This window comes from Myotis brandtii, unplaced genomic scaffold (assembly GCF_000412655.1).
Source record: "Myotis brandtii unplaced genomic scaffold, ASM41265v1 scaffold544, whole genome shotgun sequence".
Lineage (NCBI taxonomy): Eukaryota > Metazoa > Chordata > Mammalia > Chiroptera > Vespertilionidae > Myotis > Myotis brandtii.
Genome location: NW_005370008.1, coordinates 288331 through 305365, shown reverse-complemented (window position 1 = coordinate 305365; position 17035 = coordinate 288331). Strand labels below are relative to the sequence as shown.

The 17035-nt window shown below is 41.2% G+C and overlaps 1 protein-coding gene across 5 annotated transcripts in view; it reads right to left on the bottom strand.

Moving 5' to 3' along the window:
- ELOVL5 (ELOVL fatty acid elongase 5) overlaps window positions 1-17035 on the bottom strand; it is an 83039-nt gene that overhangs the window by 37226 nt on the left and 28778 nt on the right. Inside the window, exon 1 of one of the 5 annotated variants that reach the window (XM_014549290.1) lies at window positions 11862-11885. The exons of 3 other annotated variants lie outside the window; for them this stretch is intronic. Coding sequence is in view for 1 of the 2 variants with exons in the window: in XM_014549287.1 (XP_014404773.1) it covers window positions 6111-6129 (19 nt within the window). In the remaining variant the exon portion in view is untranslated. Of the gene's footprint in view, window positions 1-6110; window positions 6131-11861; window positions 11886-17035 lie in introns of those variants that run through there. One more of the 5 variants, XM_014549287.1, reaches the window with a different exon arrangement.

Genomic DNA, 17035 nt, shown 5'->3' with positions numbered 1-17035 from the left:
GAATCAGAGACATGGAAACATGGAACAGACTGATAAATCTCAGAGGGAAGGGGGTTGGGGGGGGCGGGAAGAGATGAACTAAAAATCTTACATGCATGTATGCATAACCTACGGACACAGACAATAGGGTGGTGAAGGCCTGAGGAAGGGTGGGAACTAGGTGGAGGAGGTCAATGGTGGAGGAGGTCAATGGGGGCGGGGAAATGGGGGGCATCTGTAATATGCTCAACAATAAAGATTTGAAATAAAAAAAATGCTAATGCTAATCATTCTGGCCATTTATATCTGGAGCAGGAGAAAGCTACTTGGCAAATGAAAAGGACTGGGATCTTGAGGCAAATCTGCTTTAAAGAATATCAAGATTAAAAAATAATTATGATAGTAAAGAAAATTAATTTCCTAAACCCACAACTAGGCTATTTGCTGACTCCAAAGCTGAGGGTTAGAGACCTTTAGGTTCTTCTTGCTGCTAAGGCGGTGGTAGTAGAGAGCAGTCAGTTTGCTTTGAGAGCCCCCTTCCTGTGAAATCAGTCAAGTCACGTTGCTTTTGGTTTAAAAATGTGTTTACTGTAGATGTGTACCTACTGTTTAGCATAACTTCCTCATCACATCCTGTTTTATGAGTGTATGTTTTGAACTGTCACAGTTCATCTAAAGATAAGTCAGCTGAGCTGGCCTTGCAAGTGACAAGAGGTCAGGATGAAAGTTCCCTCCCCTTTTCTGTTTTCTCCAACCATCCATCCTTTTCAACAGTCAGCTTGTGTTAAGCAGGCATGGGAACATTCTCCAGACTGGCTGCCAATAACACAAAAAATTAAATGGCACTTTAACTTGGCAGTCACAACACTGCTTGAATTTAAAAAGGTTTTACTGGGTTGGAGAAAATCAGCTCAAGGAATGAGAGGAAATGTTAAAATATAAAACACTGTCCTAAAGACCATAAGGGAAACATCTAGGGCTGGCACACGTTTAGCTATGAAAGTACATTGACAACAGAATCCCTTTAGAATGTCGGCATTTAACCCAAGGGCTCCAGATTAAATCTTGGGTGGAGCGAAGTACCTGCCACGTCAACAGTGGTATGGTCATTCGGACACTCCGGAAATCTAGGCTTATTTTTTCTCCTCATAGAATTCTCATACTTGCTAGCCTCCATTCTAAGGCCATAACAAACTCTTGTTAATAACGATTCCCCGATAAGAGTCATTTTTTCCTGCATAGATCATATATGTAGAGAAAGAACACAGCCCTATTTGGGGCCTTAGATAAGTAACTGCAAAATTTGGGCCCCGATAAGCACTATAACGTACTGCTACAGGATAGCTCCAAGGTCAAAGGAGGCCGACCAACCTCATTCTTGTATAATGAACATTGGGGGGAAATTTTTTTAAATGTTGTAGCAAAAATAAAATTAGACAAGGTCAGGAGATACGCCCCCACCTCCCACTCCTTGGTGGCACCAGTTAATTAAAAAGTCCTCCACGCTAGCGATCTGGAACTCTAACAATGATATTCTACTCCTGCCCGTGACATAATCCGTAAAGGCATTTTACAAGGTGAAAGAAACACCAAAAGAATAACACACACACACCCTTTAAACATTCAAAAGAATGCTTTATGCTTTCCCTACTCAGAGAGAGGAAGATACATTTTTCTACTTTGGAAGGTAATACATAAATATATGTGGTCTAAGAAACTCAGACGTAGATAATTTTTCAGCAGCGCGAAGAGGCAGAGTAACATGATTTTAGGACTGTATTCTTGGGGAATTCTCACAGCTAAAGAACAGAATGTACCATCGAATTCAAAATTCTTCCTCCAGTTCTGAGCAGGGGGAGATAAGGACCCCGTACCCCCATTCACTTAACCAACAAGCATTTGGAGAGGGGCTCACTCTAGAAAACTACTCTCGTAGAATTTCATTGCCTTAAAGATGACGACCTAATTTTCATCTGAAACAAGAACAAGAAGCAGTAATGACTTTGCTTGGTTGAAGCACACTGTCTTTGGAGAAAAAACAATGTTAATCCACATACAGAATGCTCCTAGCAGGTGGATGAAGGCCAGTTCGCCGCAGATGGACTTAGATCTCAGCTCTCACAAACAGCCTGCTGACAGTAACTAATTAATCCCTCAAGGCTGCAGTGAGACAAGGCAAAAGGTCCACCGAGTGCTGGGATCGTGTCATCCCCTTGACTTGTTTTATTTCTATGCTCCCAAACATCCTCAGAGTCACTGCCCCTCACTCTACCAGTCATGTGAAAGGCAGCGAGCAACTCACCAAATTAACAAAGACCTTATGAGTGCCTACTATGTGCCAGGCTATATACTGCTCATTAGGAAAGCAACAATGACAGGGACAGACATGACCTCTGCCCCACCTAAAGCAGTAAAAGCAGTGTGCAAAGACACCTGTGGGTCATTCTCTTTTGGGTAGCTGTGGTTAGGAGCACACGCTCTAGAGCCTGACGGGTTCAAATCCCTGGTCCACAACTTACTGCATGTGTAACAACATCAGGAAGTTACTTCGCCTTTTCCTGCCCTGATTTACTCATCTGCAAAATAAGTACCCGTAATGAAGTACCTTCCTCTTGTGATTAAATGAGTTGATGGATGTAAAATACTTAGAATAGTGCATGGCACACAATAATTGCTGCAAACACATTTATTTCTATAACTATCATCATTACGAAGGTCTTTGGCATTGGTTAGAATAGTGCATGGCACACAATAATTGCTGCAAACATATTTATTTCTATCATCATTACAAAGGTCTTTGGCATTGACCAGCTTCACATCCAGTGATTATGAAAGTTTTTTGCTAAGCATTAATCTGAGTTCACTGCAAAATCCACGGGCAATGAAACTTGCCCACACCCACACCTCACAGCTGTTATTCTCCACTTTGGATGGAATCACATAGTGATACTTGTGAATCAGGGATTTTTAAGAGTCACTAGATACATTGCTCTAGAACAGTGACTTTCACCCCTTTTCATCTCATAGCACACAGAAACCAATTACTAAAATTCTGTGGCACAACAAAAAATATATTTCCTATCTATCAAACAACATGTTACCACGTATAACCAGCTATTGTGTGTTGGCTGTTGTCATTTTTAATTTCACAATCCAGGGAAAAGAGGTCAGTGCCCCTGGCTAAATAGTCGGGTATTAACATGTTTTAAAATTCTTGCAGCACATCGGTTGAAAATCAGTACTCTAGAACGTGAAGGGGATGCTGGTCATTGATTTCTTTGTGAGTAGAAGATCAGTGTTCATACCAGGACAGTTATCTGATACGCCTTTTTTATACTCCCGGCACCTAACATATAGTACAGTGATGGTGAACCTATGACACGCGTGTCAGAGGTGACACAGGAACTCATTTTTTTGGTTGATTTTTCTTTGTTAAATGGCATTTAAATATATAAAATAAATATCAAAAATATAAGTCTTTGTTTTACTATGGTTGCAAAGATCAAAAAATTTCTATATGTGACACGGCACCAGAGTTAAGTTAGGGTTTTTCAAAATGCTGACACGCCGAGCTCAAAAGGTTCACCATCACTGATACAGTAGATGCCCAATGAGTTTATTCACTTACTGCAGTCAGAGAGGTGGCCGAGTTGACAAAGGTCACAGAGCGTGGATAGAGACAAAGTTTGAGCCCAGGTCTCCTACCCTATGACCTACCATTCTTAAAATACCCCATTTGTGGCTTTCCAAGAAAGAAAGCATCTTCACACAGTTATTATTAGGAGGATGGTGACAATATGTATTAGTAGTGTTTGAGTTCATATAGCTTTTTTTTGGGAGGGGGGGGCCCTTGACTGGAATCAAACCCAGGACCCTTTGGTCTGCAGGCTGCCACTCTATCCATTGAGCCAAACTGGCTAAGCCGAGTTCATACAGCTTTAACCATGAGCATAAGATACAGAAGTAACTTAATTTTAAATGACACTATCAAGGTAAAAAAGAGCAAAGCTCGATTGCATTCACCATTGATGCTTGGTAATAGAGGCCTTAGAAATTAAGACCTACATGGGAAGACGGCGGAAAAGGGTGGCAATCCTCCTTGGCCTCATTTTCTCATGGCCATCATCACTTCCATTATCTCAATCAGTGATAAAATTATAGGCTTATTTTTTAAGTGTCATAATTATCAGTTATGCTGTAATTATCTGCTCATTTGTTCACAATCCCCATTAAGCTCTAAGCAATTCTTCTAGGGCAAAACCTCTGATGTTCCCATTTGTATCTCCACAGAGCCTGGACCCAGGCCTGGCAGAGCGCCAATTACTGGTTGGAACCACGAATGAGTGAGTGCAAGAATGCATGCCTTCGTGCCTTTTAGTTCCATATCTGTCAGCAACTCAAATCACCGAGGCGCTTCAAACAACAGATTTCTAGAAATTCTGATTCAATAGCCTGAAGCCTGAGACGTTTGTCTTTTTGCAAAGTTCCTTGGGTAAAGGAGATGAGCGGCCTTCTTTGGGAACCACTGCTGTAGATGTAAATTTCACTTTGGGACTCAAATAAATTCCCCTGCAGCTCTTGAAGTTATGTCACTTGGACAGTTATCATATACTGATAGCACTACACTCCCAGAGTCTAGACTGGGATGGTGGTCAAGGATAAAACATTTCATTCCTACAAATTCGGTTATAATTCCGTTTGTGTTAACACCACTATCATTTCCTATCAAACCATCTCTCAAGCTGAAATGCAGCCCCATTTAGTTAGAGACCAGTTCTCCTATCTATCAGGCAACATGTTACACCATACATACCATGTATAACCAGTATGCATTAAGCACTGCAAGCTCTTTCTCCACTCTGGAATGTTGTTGGAAAGAATACCACGTCACAGCAGGAGAGATCCCTAACCTGCCACTTCCAAAACCAGGTGTCAGTGGCCACGTTTGCAACAGCTGAGTGAGGGTGGGGAACATATCTATCTTGTTCCCTGTAATCCCCAGCAGCTGTTCTTAGTCACAGAAGGAATTCAGTTAAATCATATGAACTGTGTGGTGTGGGGTGCCAGCGAGAGGCTGTCACTTCCAGAAATCATGGCACACACTTGGCCACAGCCAACTGTACTCCTTGGAAGGAGATAAGGCGCGCAATGGGCAGAAATCTGGACACTGGCTGAGATGTGGATTCTGGCTCAGGCCCTGTTATCATCAGTTTCAAACTGAACCACTTTCTATTAGCTTCACTACCTGGATTAGAGGATCAAGGTTTCAGCTGAATTTGGTGTCTGTGGAAGCCAGCCTCTAAGCTGGTCCCCAGTGATCCTCTCCTAAACTGAACCAGGGTTTCGTGAGCAACCAACAGAATACAGCAAAGGATGGAATCTCACTTCTGGGATCAGGTTATAAAAGACACTGTGACTTGCATCTTGGTCAGCAGTATGTTCTCTGTTCTCAGATCATGGGCTCTGGGAGAAGCCAGCTGCCCTGTTGTGATCGGCCCTATGGGATGGCCCTGTGCCAATGACCACCTGAGTGAGCCTGGAAGCAGGTCCTTTGGCGCAGTCTGCTTCAGGTGACCTCAGCCACAACTGTAACCTCAACGAAGACCCCGAGCCAGAACCACCCGGCAAAACCTCTCTGGACTTTCTGACCCCCAGAGCCTGTGTAAGATAATAAATGTTTACTGTTTTAAACTGCTAAAATTTTGCAGTAATCTGTTACTCAGCCATGGATTACAGACTTAGAAACTAATGAGGTCAGTGGGGGTGGGGAGAGAGGTTCTTAAAACTCAAGTTTCCTTTCCCTTGCTAGCTTTCCTTTTGGTTACTTACACATAATCAAGGCACCACTTAGAAGCATGGCCCTAAAAAGTAAATGTTCCCCTTTTGATTTCATTGAAACTGAGAAAGAAATAAAAAGGCCTGTTATCTAAAGTATAGAATTTGGTTATAAAACCAATACAACACATTACTAGCCTGAAGCTTAACAAACAAGGGAGCTAACATTTATTATCTATTGTATACCTAGCTTTTCAAAGGCTCAATAAGGAATTATCCTCATTTTATAGATGAGGAAACTGAAGTTGAGATTTTAAGTAACTTGGTCAAACAAACAAATGGATCCATTTAGTTACCTGCAGGTTTATATGACATATAAACCAACCGTCCTGGTTTACTGAAATTTGGGAGTTTCCCAGGCTGTAAAAAATCAAGGAAAATTAAAATCAGGAAAGTCCCGGGGACACTGGTTACCCTCATGGCGAACCTATGACACGCGTGTCAGAGGTGACACGCGAACTCATTTTTTTGGTTGATTTTTCTTTGTTAAATGGCATTTAAATATATAAAATAAATATCAAAAATATAAGTCTTTGTTTTACTATGGTTGCAAAGATCAAAAAATTTCTATATGTGACACGGCACCAGAGTTAAGTTAGGGTTTTTCAAAATGCTGACACGCCGAGCTCAAAAGGTTCGCCATCACTGCCCTACTATGTCCAAATATTGTGCTCTTTAAAAGTCTCCACATAGTTGATTTTTTTTATCACACAGTTGATTTTTTAAAAGCACATTTTAAAGCTATCATTTTGGCAGTTTATAATCTGCAATCAATTTTGAAATGTCACCTATGAAAATGAAAACCACAAGCTTTTCTAGTCTTTATCTCACAAATATCCAAGAAAAACTTTTTTGGTTTTTCTGTGAAAGAGCAAAACAATTGCTGTTGTTATGACACAAACTAGCATGGAAATTTTTCAGTGTAAAAATTTCTGCAAACTTCTGTTTCAAAACAGCGATCAGTGACAAAGCACAGACAGGTATGCCCCCTGGGCCTCCACTGCTGGCCTGCCCAGCACAGCTGGCTCCAGGGCTGCGGCCCGTCAGGTGGGTTCCCCGCAGAACTGCACACCAGGTCAGGGGCTCCGGCAGGAGGGGCAGACAGGTGCACAATCTTCTCTTCTACAGAAGCCCAGAGACAGCCAGCTAAAGCCACAGGGATCTCCAACATTAGTGTGCACAAGTGGCCTTCATACCTGCTAGGTTAGGAGGACCAACTATGAGCAAGTTGGCACAGCCCAGATAGCTCTGGCCCTTTGTCTTTTAAAAAGATGCACACAATACCCACCAGGATGGTGATAATCATGAGGACAGACAATAACAACTGTTGGCAAGGATATAGGGCAGCGGTTCTCAACCTGTGGGTCGAACAACCTTTTTACAGGGGTCGCCTAAGACCATCGGAAAACACATATATAATTACATATTGTTTTTGTGATTAATCACTATGCTTTAATTATGTTCAATTTGTAACAATGAAAATACATCCTGCATATCAGATATTTACATTAGGATTCATAACAGTAGCAAAATTACAGTTATGACGTAGCAACGAAAATAATTTTATGGTTGGGGGTCACGACAACATGAGGAACTGTATTAAAGGGTCGAGGCATTAGGAAGGTTGAGAACCACTGATATAGAGGGATTGGAATGCTCATACATTGCTGGTGGGATTGCCAAATGGTACACGTACCATGGAAAACAGTTTGGTGGGTCCTCAAAAGGTGAAAACAAAGCTGGAGGGTGGCAGTGGAAAAGGGTACAGGAGGGATAAATGGCGATGGGGAAAAATAAGCTTTGCAAAAAAAACAAACAGAGCTACCATACGACCCATCAATTCTACTCCTAGGTATACTAGAATATCCAAGAGAAATGAAAACGTATGTCCACATAAAACCGCACACAAATATTCATAGTGGCATCATTTATAATAGCCAAAAAATGGAAACGACCCAACTACCCATCAACTGATGGATGAATAAACAAAATGTAGTACATCCATGCAATGGAATGTTATTCAGCCACAAAAAGGAATGAAGTATGGGTACATGCTACGACATGCACGAACCTTGAAAAGATTATGCTAAGTAAAAGAAGCCAGTCACAAAGAACACATATTGTATGATTCCATTTATATGAAATATCCATAACAGGCTGATCCACACAGACAGCAAGTACATTAGTGGTTGCCAAGGGTTGGGGGGAGGGGCGATGGAAGTAACTACTGACGTGTATGGAATTTTTGAGGCAATGAAAGTGTTCTGAAATTAGAGCCACTTAAAAAATTTAAAAATAAACTTTAAAAATGGAAAGGCTTTAAAATATTGCATGCTCGAGCCCACTTCTAGAAGTCCTTATACTAAGAAGATAAAAAGCAGATGTGCATTAAATTGACCTATAAGATTGTCATCGGGGGTACAACAGCTGAAAAATGGTGAGGGGGAAAGACACCTTTAAATAGCTATCTAAGAGTCATCTGCTAAAATAGATCATGGTACAGACATATACTTAAATATTATACTATCATTAAAGTTTTTGGGCATTTATTCCAGAGAAATGTTCACACAAACACTTGTACATGAATGTTCATAGCAGCTTTATTTGTAATAGTCCCAAACTGGAAACAACAAAAATGTTCACCAACAGTGATGACTTAACTGTGGTACATGCATACCACGGAACATTGCTCAGCAATGAATCTCCTGAGAATTATGCTGAGTGAAAGAAGCCAATCCATTTATATAACACTAGAGGCCCGGTGCATGGATTCATGCACAGTGAAAGGAAATTAATTAGAAGAAATATTTCAGAGGCCAGGGAGGGACCGTGGGAGGTTGGCTCCTGGGCATGTCCGACCTGACTCGCCCAGTCCTGATCAGCTGGACGCTAGCAGCAAGCTAACCTACTGGTGGAAGCGTCTGCCCCCCTCATGGTTAGAGGCGTTATAGCGACTGGTTAAACAGTCAAATGAACGGTCGGACACTTAGCATATAAGGCTTTTATTATATAGGATAACATTTTTGAAAAGATAAAATTATATAGATGGAGAAGAGATTAGTGTTTGCCTGGGTTAACGATGGTATGAAGGCAGGAGGAAAGTGGATGTGGCTATATATGGGTACATGGGATGATAGAACACTCTATCTTGTATCTTGGCTATAACAATGTCCACATTCTAGTTGCGATATCAAACTGCGGTCTGCAGAATGTTACCATCAGGAGAATCTGGGCAAGGGTGCTAGGGATCTCTGTATTATTTCTCACTACTGCTTATGAATCTAGAATTATCTCAAAATGAAAAGTTACATTAAAAAAAAATCTACAGACCTGACCGGTTTGGCTCAGTGATCAGTGGATAGAGCGTCAGCCTGTGGATTGAGGGGTCCTGGGTTCGATTCCGGTCAAGGATGTGTACCTTGGTTGCAGGCACGTCACCAGTGGGGGGTGTGCAGGAGGCAGCTGATCAATGTTTCTCTCTCATCAATGTTTCTAACTCTCTATCCCTCTCCCTTCCTCTCTGTAAAAAAATCAATAAAATTTATAAAAAAAAACAACACAACTACAAAATTGAGAAACTCAAATCAATGAACACGAATAAGCCTTTGATTTTTTAAAAATTCAACTACCAGCCCCTCCTCCCCCCGACCCAATGATATATGGTTGTGATTTGGGGGCATCTGTAAATACCTGTAAAGGAAGCAGGTTGGGGCTGGAAAGGAACAATCTGAGCTATGACTCCATTCATGAAACATTAACCCTTCATTCACCTGCATATTGGTGTTTTCACTGCTTACATTTTCATAGCCGTCTAATTAGCTTCCCAGTAAACAGTTATTCAGACTAGTCAGCCAATGGGGAATACTGTTTTGATCCATTTAATGTTCTGATTCACTTCAAGGGATCATATATCTTACACAGGCCAGTCTTCATAGAGCAAGAAAATCATTAAATATATCAAATAACATCTTCCTGAATAAAATTTGATCTTTGATGATTTGGAGACATTTCGGGATCTTGAAGGGTTTCAGCATCAGAATTATGAATGCCAAGTCCTGTTTTACAGAACTGTGGATAAGTAGGCATAGATAATTAAGATAACTCTGTAAATCTGTGTTTCTATGCTCTAAATCTTAAGTTCCTGCAATCAGTTATTCCCTTGCCACTTTCCATTCTCATAAATGACATGTAGAAAACTTTAGGTAAATAGTATTGGGTTGTGAGGTTTGAGATTTTTTTTAATTGAATATATTGGGGTTGACATTGGTTAATAAAATTATATAGGCTTCATGTGTACAATTCTGTAATACATCATCTGTATATTGCATTGTGTTTACCATACGAGATGTTTTTGATAATAAAAATATTAATAAAAGCTGTCTGCACTATGAAATATAAAAACTGTGCTTTCTTCTATCCTTTGGATCATTTTCTTGTCAATCCGCTGGGACAAACACACACAGCGGTTGAAGCAGCACTTTATGATATGGAGGAGCCCTGTCGTTATGCGGCCCACAGTTTACTGGGGCGAGCAGTGTGTCTGAGCCACCGTGCTCTGCAGCGGCCTTTGCTGCCTATCAGCACGAAGGAGCCCCTCCACTCCCACGGCTCTCCAGGCAGGCGACAGCGGACACTTTCCAGAAAAGGCTGAGATGACGACTTCTGTAACCCTCGCTGGAAATGGCCCAGCAAGATTAGATCTCTTCCTAGCAATGCTTTTCTTCTTTTCACCAAGTGCTACTTTCAACAAATGTACCCACTGTGTTTAACCCCCCTGACACTACTAAAAGTGAAATACGGTGAATTAGGCCCTAAGGTGATTACATTTTAGTGGAACTGCAAGTATTTTAGCAAGTCATATTAATGTAACTGAATATTCTGACTGGCAAATAACAAGATTTTCCCTTCATTTCAATTCTCCCCAAGTACCAATATTCAACTCCAAGCTGTCAGGAAAGCCATTTGCTGCAACAAAGTAAAGAAAGGGAAGCCAGTGATCAAATTAACATGAAGCCAATTAGCTGCCTACCTACAGCCAGAACACCAAGGGAGAGACAGGTCCCAAAAAGAAAATGCAGGACACGGTTCAGGAGACAAAAAGAAAATTAGCTATTTGTGTACAGGCCTTATAAATGTTCTTTCTTGGAGAAGTCAATCAGGGGAAAATCTTAGGGAAAAGAGTTAGGTTGTAAATGGCACATATCATTGTTTAACAACATGCTTTTACTGAGCAAAAAGTGTGTTTAAGGCATTTGGTAGGTCGTCATTCCGGATGGAATCCATTTTTTAAAAATAATTTTTTAAATGTTACTTATTGATTTGGGAGAGAGGAAGAGAGAGAAACATCAATTTTTGTTGTTCCACTCATTCCTTGGTTGATTCTTGTTTGTATGGGGATTGAGCTCACAACCCTGGCATATCAGGATGACACTCTATCCCAGGGGTCCTCAAACTTTTTAAACAGGGGGCCAGTTCACTGTCCTTCAGACCATTGGAGGGCTGGACTATAGTTTAAAAAAAAACTATGAACAAATTCCTATGCACACTGCACATATCTTATTTTGAAGTAAAAAGAAAAAACGGGAACAAATACAGTATTTGTATTTGCATGTGGCCCGCAGGCCGTAGTTTGAGGACCCCTGCTCTAACCTATTGAGCCATCCAGCCAGGGTCGGAATCCATATTTTTAGCTCATTTCAAAACATAGAAATGCAGCACAAATCCGTAACAGCTCAACACACATCCCCCCTCTGAAAGGTAAGAATATTTTATTGGTGGGGGAGGGAGACAGATACAAAATGACACACTTTGATTTGGAAAAGCTTCCTATGCAGAAGCAAAATGAAAACAACTACTTGAAGAAAATTAATTTGACTGCATATTTAAACTGTATTATGTTTTTTCCAGTGATTCTTTTTCATCTACATGGACCATTAATATATATGCCACCAGGTGGGAGAAGGGAGGGGAGAGTGTCTTAAGTCAGCTCAGGCTGCTATACCAAAATACCATGGACTGGGTGGTTTCAACAGAAATTTATTTCTTACAGTTTCGGAGGCTGGGAAGTCCAAGATAAGGTGCCAACAGATTCAGTTCCTGGTGAGGGCTCTCTTCCTGACTTGTAGACAGCCACCTTCTTGCTGTATCCTCAACCTCATGAGGTGAAGAGAGGGGGCTCTGGTCTCTTCCTCCTCCTAGAAGGACACTAATCCTATCATGGGAGCCCCATTTTCATGACCTTATCTAAGCCTAATTGCCTCTCAAAGGCCTCACCTCCAAATACCATCACACTGGGGTCAGGGTTTCAACATATGAATTTGGGGATGTACAAACATTTGGTCCATAACAGAGAGGTAGTTCTCCATTTAAGAGATAAAGGGAATGACTCACTGTTTATACAGTCTAGAGCAGTGGTCGGCAAACTCATTAGTCAACAGAGCCAAATATCAACAGTACGATTGAAATTTCTTTTGAGAGCCAAAGTTTTTAAACTTAAACTATATAGGTAGGTAGATTGTTATTAACTTAAATAGGGGACTCCTAAGGCTTAGTAAGAGCCACACTCAAGGGGCCAAAGAGCCGCATGTGGCTCTCGAACCGCAGTTTGCCGACCACGGATCTAGAGAAAAGTGCTACTTTTTTAAAACCTTGTCTGTAAAGTGAATCATTTTCATTCATTCACTCAAATTATCAAAACACATAATCTCTACTTTACAAAAGGGTTGTGTTTCCAGATGTTACTGTGTAAAGTAGTCATCTGGCCTTTGGAAAATTCTATTTTCTACTCTGTTTTCTATAGAAATTGTTATATTAGTTCTTAACCTCTTGGGGATTCTACACTAATTGTAAAAATCGATTAAAGCAAAAGAGACCTCTCTATCCCCAAATGACAAAGAGGCCGGATTAAAACTGACATTTAGAGTCCCTAAATCCTAGAGCCCCTCAGTCCTCAAATTAAGAACTATATCTACGTGTGGTTGATAGATATCCAGGTGAGCCCTAAACTACTTAATTCATAATGAAGTGGTACCTATAGGATTACAGATTCTCATTCTTTATACAAGAAAACAGAATCTACTCTATGTATAATTTGGGCTACACTCCCCTGGGCTCTGACAGAACTCTGTAACATGATCTTTGGTATGCTGCTCAACCTGTATAGACCTCAGTTTCCTGATCTGTAATCATGTGCATAATAATGCCTACACCATATGGGGTTGTGGTGAAGATTAAATGAGCGCTATGACACACCTAGCACAATGCATAAGCACCTCAATTCATGGCAGCTCTTTTTCAAATTATCATCAGCAAATATCGGCAACTGTTTGTGGTTTAACCCACTGTGGTAGGCGCTGGGGCACTGAAATCCACAAGACAGAGTCTAGCAAGAGAGAGAGAAGTGATAAATGACTACAACAAAGTGAGGTGCCTTGACAAAGTATGTACAGGGAAAATGGGGGATAAAAAAAGAAGTCTTTTTTTACATACAGACAAGTGAGTCAAGTAGGGCTTCAGAGTAATGTTTGAGTTAAGCTGGCCAGAGGGGGCGGGATGGACAGGAGAGAAAAATGATGTTGGAGAAGTGGGTAAGGGCTCTAGTGTTCGATTTTAAACAGGGGAGGGGGCTGAGAGTGGGGTGTGGGGCTGGAGAGAAGGTGTGAACCAGATCAAGTCAGAGAACTACTGCAACAGCCCACATGCAGGATGGAGAACATCTTTAAGGCCATGGCAGGGGAGGGGTGGGCCAGGTGAGGGACAGAAAGAAGGAAGTCCAAGCTCCTGGCTTCTCACTCTGCACCCTGGATGGGGTGCTATTCGATGAATCAGGGAGCACAGGGGCAAGCGGGCTGGAATAAGGGAACAAGGAAGGTCCTGACTGTCTAGAAACGAACTGTTCTGCTATTAATCTTATCAATCATAGATCAGTTACACAGTTTCATATGTGCCTGTTGAGTTTAGGAGGTAGGCCATATATTTTGAACTAGAGGCCCGGTGCCTCGGCCTGGCCTGCGGGATTGGGCCAAAACCAGCTCTCCGACATCCCCCAAGGGGTCCCGGATTACAAGAGGGCGCAGGCCAGGCCGAGGGACCCCATCAGTGCATGATGGGTGCCAGGGAGGGACGTGGGAGGTTGGCCAGCCGGGGAACGACCCCAGGAAGGTTACAGGGTGTGTCCAGACCATCTTGCTCAATCCCAATCCGCTGAACCCCAGCAGCAAGCTAACCTACTGGTCAGAGCATCTGCCCCCTGGTGGTCAGTGCATGTCATAGTGAGCAGTTGAGCAGCCTTAGCATATCATTAGCATATTATGCTTTGATTGGTTGAATGGACGACCTGATGACCAGACATTTAGCATATTAGGCTTTTATTATATAGGATTATTGGAGTGCAAATTAGTGAAAATTCACTGTATTGACATGCTCACTTATAGAGGGACATTTGTTAAATATAAGAAGTTCAAGCCTAAGCTGGGCCATAAGCCACATATTTATTTAGGATTTACTAGTATATACTCTTGTTGTCCTAAGAAAACATGAAGCCAGCTATGCTCTACCATGAATTACAAACTTGGAGAGGTTGAATTATTAACAAATTCCTATTTCCCTTCACTAAATGGGCTGCTAATGACTGAGTGCTACAGGGAAGATTTCCAAAGTCATTCTATCAGATTAATATCTCTCCAAGAGACTATAATAACCATTTAGAATCTCATCTAACCCATTTTAAATGTTTTAAAAATTTCAAAGCCTTTTCTTTGAAGATCATAATGGTTATAATAACTAGCACCCAGTCCTTACTACGTGCCAGTAGTCTTTCTGCTATAAATTTACAAGGATAACTTGCTTAATCCTCATGCCAGTCCTGCTACACACCCCGTTTTCACACAGAAGTACACTGAGGCAGAGAGCAACTAAATCACTTATCCAAAGTCACACCAATGGCATGCAGAGTGACCCAGAGCCTGCTCTTTAAACCACTACACCTACTTGCCTCCCCACATTACCATAAAATTTTTAAAAAGATGTCTTTTACAAAAAAATCTAGAATGTAGAGAAAAGTTTCATTTAAAAAAAATTTTTTTTAATTTCCGAGAGGGAGAAAAAGATAGAAACATCAATGATGAGAGGGAATCATTGGTGAGCTGCCTCCTGCATGCACCCTACTGGGGATTGAGCCTGCAACCCAGACATGTGCCCTAACCAGAAATCAAACCATGATTCCTGGTTCATAGGTTGATACTCAACCACTGAACCACACAGGCTGGGCTGTGAGTTTCATTTTAAAGTAAAAACAAAAAGCAACCAAGAATGTGGCAGAATCCACGTTCCCCTTCTACCATGTACAAGCAGAGTGATCCTGGGCAAGTTAAGCTGGGAAAGCCTCAGTCTCCCCCTCACCTGGAATATTCTTCACCTTGAAATGGGAATGACAATCATTTGAGTTCTGGAGCAATAGTTATAGAAATGCTTTAATTATTCCCCCATTACTAGTCATTTAATCTCATTTTACTATCTTATATAATAAAAGGGCAATATGCAAATTGACCCTAACAGTGGAACAGCCAGAACAACTGCTTGACCAGTCACTATGAGGCGCACTGACCACCTCTTGGTCACATTCCCCGGCCGGCAGGCTCCCATTGCCCGATGACAAACGGGGAACTGGGGGTGGGTGGTGAGGGATGCAGGTGGCGCCAGGCCAAGGCCCCTGCCCTGCTGGTCGCCCCACACACAGATTGCGACCTGCAGCAGGGGCGGGGCTAGTGAACAGGCGGGAATGGCCGACCTCTTGGTGCCTCCCCCTGGCTGGCAGGCTCCGATCACCCGATGGTGAACAGGGAAACTGGTTGGCAGCAGGGGGCAAGGCCGGCTGCGGGCAGCTGGAGAAGATGGCCCTAATCTCAGGCCAGGCCTAGGGACTGTACCCGCGCATGAATTTCATGCGCTGGGCCTCTAGATCTTAAATAATACTGCAATAAACATCTTTGCATACAAAACTTTAGCTGTGTATTAAATTATTTCTTTGGGTGAGATTCCCAGAAACTGGGCAATTAGGTCAACTGCAATATTTCCTTCCACAACATTTTTAGCTATTAATGTTCCCACCAGCAGGGTCTACACAAGCAACAAATATAACTGCACCCTGCCCAGGATTATGTAATCTCATGAAGGAAAAAAATGTTTTCCACTAATTTAGTTTAATATAAAATGCTCTATGAGTATATTAAAAATATAAATCATGCAGGAATCCCAATTGCTGAATAAATAAACATTGATTATATACACTGAAAATTTGTATTAATAAGGGGTTAATATCCAAAATTTATAAAGAACTCATATAATTCAACACCAAAAAAATAAAACAATCCAATTAAAAAATGGGCAGAAGACCTAAATAGACATTTCTCCAAAGAGGACATACAAATATGGCCAATGGAAAAGATGCTCAATGTCACTAATCATTAGAGAGACGCAAATTAAAACCACAATGAGGTATCACCTCACACTTGTCAGAATGGTTATCATCAATAAATCAACAAGAGTTGGCAAAGATGTAAATTACACAAAAAATTAAAAGTAGAACTGCCTTATGACCCAGCAATTCTACTTCTGGGTACATATCCCAAGAAACCCAAAACACTAATTTGAAAAGATATATGTATCCCTATGTTCATTTTAGCATTATTTACAACAGCCAATATGTGGAAGCAACCCACATGCCAATTGGATAAGGAAGTTGTGGTACATATATACAATGGAATACTACTCAGCCATAAAAAAAAGGAATGGAATCTTACCATTTTCCACAACAGCGATGGACCTAGAGGGTATTATGCTAAGTGAAATAAGTCGGAGAAAGACAAATACCATATGGTTTCACTTTTATGTAGAAGTTGGGGGGTTAGGGGCGTAGGTGAAAAAGGTGAAGGGATTGAGAAGTACAGACTAGTAGTTACAAAACAGTCACAGGGATGTAAAGTTCAGCATTGGGAATATAGTCAATAATATGATAATAACTATGTATGGTGTCAGGTGAGTACTTGCATTTTGGGGGTATATCACTTTGTAAATTATGTAACTGTCTAACCACTATGCTACACACCTGAAACTAATATAAAATAATTTTCAATGTTAACTGTAATTGAAAAATAAAATTATGAAGAAAATTTATATAAACAAAAAACCATTTGTGGCTAATGCATGGAACAGAAAAATGAGT